General features: G+C 31.5%; 1 protein-coding gene across 1 annotated transcript; it reads right to left on the reverse strand.

Moving 5' to 3' along the window:
• Nucleotides 1–253: 253 nt before the first annotated feature.
• Nucleotides 254–1,759, reverse strand: LOC149565242 (uncharacterized). Its single transcript, XM_089818790.1, has 2 exons — nt 1,496–1,759; nt 254–1,416 (listed from the first exon to the last, which is right to left on the reverse strand). Exon 2 carries the CDS (start codon nt 1,396–1,398, stop codon nt 604–606), a length of 795 nt encoding a protein of 264 aa, XP_089674916.1. The 5' UTR covers nt 1,399–1,416; nt 1,496–1,759; the 3' UTR covers nt 254–603.
• Nucleotides 1,760–5,559: the final 3,800 nt, after the last annotated feature.

Genomic DNA, 5,559 nt, shown 5'->3' on the forward strand with positions numbered 1-5,559 from the left:
ATCATTTCTAAATAAATTTGCGGATACTAACCAAACAAATCATAGTAATTTTTTTTAAAAGCAAGTGATACTACTCTGACTCTTATTTCTAGATTTTCTAAATTATTGTAAACAGCTTTCTTTTAAAAAAAACCCTATTATTAAAATACTCTAAAACTCAAGTCATATCACATGGCAAGAATGCGTGCATTAAACACATGATCCACGCCGTACATGGTATAAAATAATAGTAACGCATGAGTAACACAAGAAATATTCAAAAGATGATATAAAAAACAATAAAAATAATAATAATTGGATGAAAAGCCTCAACGCTTCATCCAATCTTGTCGGTAATCTTTTATTACATAGTTTTGGCCACAATCTCCACTGTTTCATTTTTCAATACAATAAAATAATGTTCAGATGCTCCGATTTTTCATGCTGTGATTTGTTTGCATTTTGCTTTATTGCTTTGTATGCATTTTAAGGGAAAAAGGGCGGGTTTCTAAAAGAAAAGAAATCCCCAAAATCTTTCAATTGATCAGGAAAAACTGGGATTCTGTAAAACCAATTCAAAATTGCAGAGGAAGTCCGAAACAATTCCGCGTGATAATTCAGTTATCATCGCTTGCTTAACTTTGCTGCAACGTCCAGCAAAGGTTGAAAAATTACATGATCCTGAGCAGCTTCGATGCAATCCAAGTTCCTGCAAATAAATTCTTTTTGAGAAAACAATTTCTGATAAAGAATGTCGTATTTGCTCTGTTGCGCTTCTCTCAGCCTCTCTAAAGTCTTGTAAATCGCGTTCTCAACAAGAAGAGCTCTTAAATCGGAAGGTAATCTCTGCAAATATTGAAAATCGATTACTGTCTCTTTACCTTCACAATCCATGGAAATCGGCTTACAAAAATAGGATTTTCCAGAAAAATCTTTTCCAGCCCTTTTAGCAGGATTCCTCTTGCAATCGTCAGTAGATTCACTCAGCCTACGCTTTGAGCGAGTTTGGAAAGCCGCCCCTTGTTGAAGAGATTCCCGCCCAGCAGAACAGGGGATCTTCCATTGAAATGAATCAAAGAACATTTTCAGATTCACCTCTGGAAAGTTTTCCCTCAAATATCTTTTAACCGCAGCTCTGCTTCTAAAGTAAATCGTTTCAGTGCCTTGTTGCAATGATTTAGGCAAAATCAAGCATCTGTCCGTCCAATATCCAGATAAACTTCTTCCTTTGCCCACGCTCCATTCCCATTTGTCATCTGCATTCGGCCATCCCTCTGGAGCATATGGCAGACCTTCGCCCCATTGTTCTTCCAATTTCTCTTCTGATGATAAAAATGGCGTTATGCTCATTTCATCAGAACCCTCTGAAACGGCTTTCTGCTCTGGGGTAGTCATAATGTCTCTTTTTAGGTTTTCCATTTTCAGATCTCCCTTTTTCTGTGAATGAAAAAAATTAGGTCACAATGCCTTTCTTTAGGTCAAATCCAGTACTGTTCAATGAATTAAATTCTCTTACCCGCGAGGGAAAATCAAAATGCCTCTGCCTTACTGCCAAAAAAGATTTCCGATCCGCGATGGAAAAACAAGATTTCCAGTTCCGTGCAGTGATCAGAACACAGAGATTTCTTTATGCATTCAATCTTGATTGCTCTTTGATTTTTTCCGCAAATTCTTTTCGATTCCGGACCGCTATACGCGTCGATTCGAGTACAACCTGCTCTTAAAGGTTTACTAATTTTAAGGAAACAATTGTACAAAGGGCCGTGGCCGACTATTTATTATTATATGACATTTCTTAAAATATAATTTATAGCAAATTAAAATTTCTGGAAAGTTTCTAAATTTAGCTCTTCTTTCAATATCCACGTAGTGCATTAATTAAAATGATTTAGTTAATAATTTAGAAAGTTAATAATGAGAGTCTGTAGTAGCAATGGAATAATTACAGTTATTGAAAAAGAAATATTTTTTTAGCTCAGAAAAAATTAAGGTCTAATTTTAGAAAGTTAATTATAGTGTATATTCTTCTTAATTTGCAATCTGAAGGATTAATATATATGGTTTATTATTATATTATAGTTGATATTTGTTTGGATACTAAAATAGAATTTTATTGTTTCTTTTTTTTCTAAGAGATCACATGTGAAGTTTAGTCTCTATTTTGACTTCATATTTCTTTTGGTTTTCTAAGAAGTTGTAGTAAATGCAATTTGTTGTTAGAGGAGTATAAGAAGTTTAAAAGATGTATTTATAAGAGGTAAATATGTTATTATTATTTAATATTAATCTCATGAAGGTTTTGTTGAAGTAGTTCAACTTGTTTTGGAGTTGATTTATGTTAAGTGCAAAATTTAAGTAAAATAAGTTTTTAAATGATTTTTAATATTTTATATTTTAATTGATATCAAATTATCTCATGATTATGAATTAAATGTAAGCTTTAAATTTAGCTTAATTACAATAAAATAATAACATATTGTCATCAAGGATTAGTTCCATCCCAATAATAACAAAATAGTTTCATAACAATTGGTGCCAATTATTAGTTTACAAACATCCAAATTTAGGTAAGATGTCATTCCAAAATCCCAAGTTCACCCAAACACTATCCAAGTATACCCCGCATGCATACTATATATATATATATATATATATATATATATATATATTCCAAGGGGTTTAGTTTAGTTGGTTGAAGCAAAGAGTTCTCTTTGTGGAGACCCTAGTTCGAATCTCAAGAGGGACATCTTTGTGGAATTCTAAATTCTGACTCTTGGTCTTCTGAATGTTGTTTCTAGTGTGGTTGTTCGAAAGAAGCTTGAATAAGTTTGTAATTCTCATGTTGTTGCTTAAATAAGCACAAGATTTGTAAACAAATTCAACACACACACACACACACAAACAAATTAAAAAATTATAGAAAATAACATTTATTATGGATAAGAGAATTGTGAAGGAAAACATTAAAAAATGAGAAGTTTGTTCAAAGTGTAACAACCATTCTTTGGGTACTATTTTTTTTCTTGGTTTAATTCAAAATTACTATCAATTTAATTAATCATCATGGTGGTGAGGAAACATTGCCACCACTAAAAAACTTACACTAGAAAGTGGTAAGCTCTTTAATGTTATTGGAAATCCTAAATATGAATAAAAATTTTGAGGGTTGGTTTGTGAGTACCATGCATTTTCTTTTTAAATGAGATTTTGGGAAATATTAATCTATTTTATTCTTCCATGGGTAAATAGGACAATCATCGAAATTTTTAACAAGAATTAGAAATTGTGATCTTTGTGAAGTTCAAGAAAGAAATGATAGTTAAAAATGGAAGTGACTTTTGGACCAATTCAATGGTTATAATGAAACCTATTTTAGAGAAAAATTAAAACGGTGATTTTTTTATTTTATTTTTCTAGGAAATTATAGCTAAAAATGGAAGTGACTCTTGGGGCAATTCAATGGTTATAATTGTTAGTGTAAATAATTAATTATTATTACACTTTACTTAAATTTACTTAGGATAATGCATTTTTATATTAGTTGTCATGTAGACACTTGGGAATATGCATAGACATATGAGTTGTCTTGTTGACAACATATTAGCAACTTATTTGAGCACATGGTGTCTACAACATCTCTTTATGAGATACGCCTATGTAAACTTATCCTCTCATCATCGCACAAACTCCTGTGCTCAATGAAGGATAATCCACTCTTGGTGGACATGTGCTTAGTTGTGATGTTTATCTCTTTGTTGACTCCTAGTCATTCTAGTTGCCTTTATATATAGGCACTTATAGTGTTTATTCATCTCATATCCAATCATCTGATATCCATTCTCATTTGATCATCATTAGTCTATCTTGTGCTATCTATTGAGTTTCTTGATCTTAGTGTTGAATCATTGCCTTAGGAAAATTCTTACATGGTATCAGAGCTATACCGAATTCTTACATGGTATCAGAGCCACAGGAGCTTCGTTGCATAGCCATTGGAGAGATTTTTTTTTTGTAGGTCAAGATTGGAGCTTGCTGGTGCAAATCAGATATTGGTATCACATTCAAAAGGTCCAAAACCCCCCAAATCAACTTTTTGTTTCATCAAAATCAGACATCTGAAGTGAAATCTAAAGTCATTTGATTTTTGGAGGTGCGACAACGGCGATTTAGGAAAAATAATTACAAAGGTGATTTTCAAACAACAATATCTCCCTCATACGGACTCCTTTTTTCGAGCAATTTTTTTTGTTTTGGGGTAGAATTTTGTGATCTACACATTGGTGTAGGATGCTTGAGATCTATGTTCCTGAATTTTTCTAAAAATTGCCAATCCCAATTTTTGCAACTTTAAAGGCTTAGTTCGGGCTCATCTGGACACATATTCAAGTGCTATTTTTTGAGAGTGCATGATTTTTTGTCTACTTTCCAAATTTGGTATTAGCTTGGGGTAATTTTGAGTAGACATAGTACTTTCAAATTTTGGTCTCATTTTGACTTATTGGCACTTGCAATTAATTAGATCCTTGAGAGGTCTTGTGTCTTATCTTGTTGAGTCTGATATAGTTTCATATTTGTTGTTGCAACCATCAAGATCAAAAGTCCACTTAGACCCTAAATTGGCAAGTGGCCATTGTAATCACACTAAATATAATGTGCCAAACCATACATTGGGGGGGGTTTCTTTGTTTTTGTTTTTTTTTTGCATTTTGGGGGTGCATACATTGTTTGATCTCATGGAGTCATGTTAAAAGTGTCACTTTGGTTTAAGATTCAAATTGACAAAAAGGAACTATCATAAATGGAGTGCTTTGATGTTTTAACACTTGGCCCTAAAATTGACAAAAAGTTAATTATAGTGTATATTCTTCTTAATTTGAAATCTAAAGGATTAATATATATGGTTTATTATTATATTATAGTTGATATTTGTTTGGATACTAAAATAGAATTTTATTGTTTCTTTTTTCCCTAAGAGATCACATGTGAAGTTTAGTCTCTATTTTGACTTCATATTTCTTTTGGTTTTCTAAGAAGTTGCAGTAAATGCAATTTGTTGTTAGAGGAGTATAAGAAGTTAAAAAGATGTATTTATAAGAGGTAAATATGTTATTATTATTTAATATTAATTTCATGAAGGTTTTGTTGAAGTAGTTCAACTTGTTTTGGAGTTGATTTATGTTAAGTGCAAAATTTAAGTAAAATAAGTTTTTAAATGATTTTTAATATTTTATATTTTAATTGATATCAAATTATCTCATGATTATGAATTAAATGTAAGCTTTAAATTTAGCTCAATTACAATAAAATAATAACATATTGTCATCAAGGATTAGTTCCATGCCAATAATAACAAATTAGTTTCATAACAATTGGTGCCAATTATTAGTTTACAAACATCCAAATTTAGGTAAGATGTCTTTCCAAAATCCCAAGTTCACCCAAACACTATCCAAGTATACCCCACATGCATACTATATATATATATATATATATATTCCAAGGGGTTTAGTTTAGTTGGTTGAAGCAAAGAGTTCTCTTTGTGGAGACCCTAGTTCGAATCTCAAGAGGGACATCTTTGTG

The sequence above is a fragment of the Cupressus sempervirens genome, chromosome 3, assembly GCF_028749045.1.
Source record: "Cupressus sempervirens isolate cs-2001-9-10 chromosome 3, ASM2874904v1, whole genome shotgun sequence".
Classification (NCBI taxonomy): Eukaryota; Viridiplantae; Streptophyta; class Pinopsida; order Cupressales; family Cupressaceae; genus Cupressus; species Cupressus sempervirens.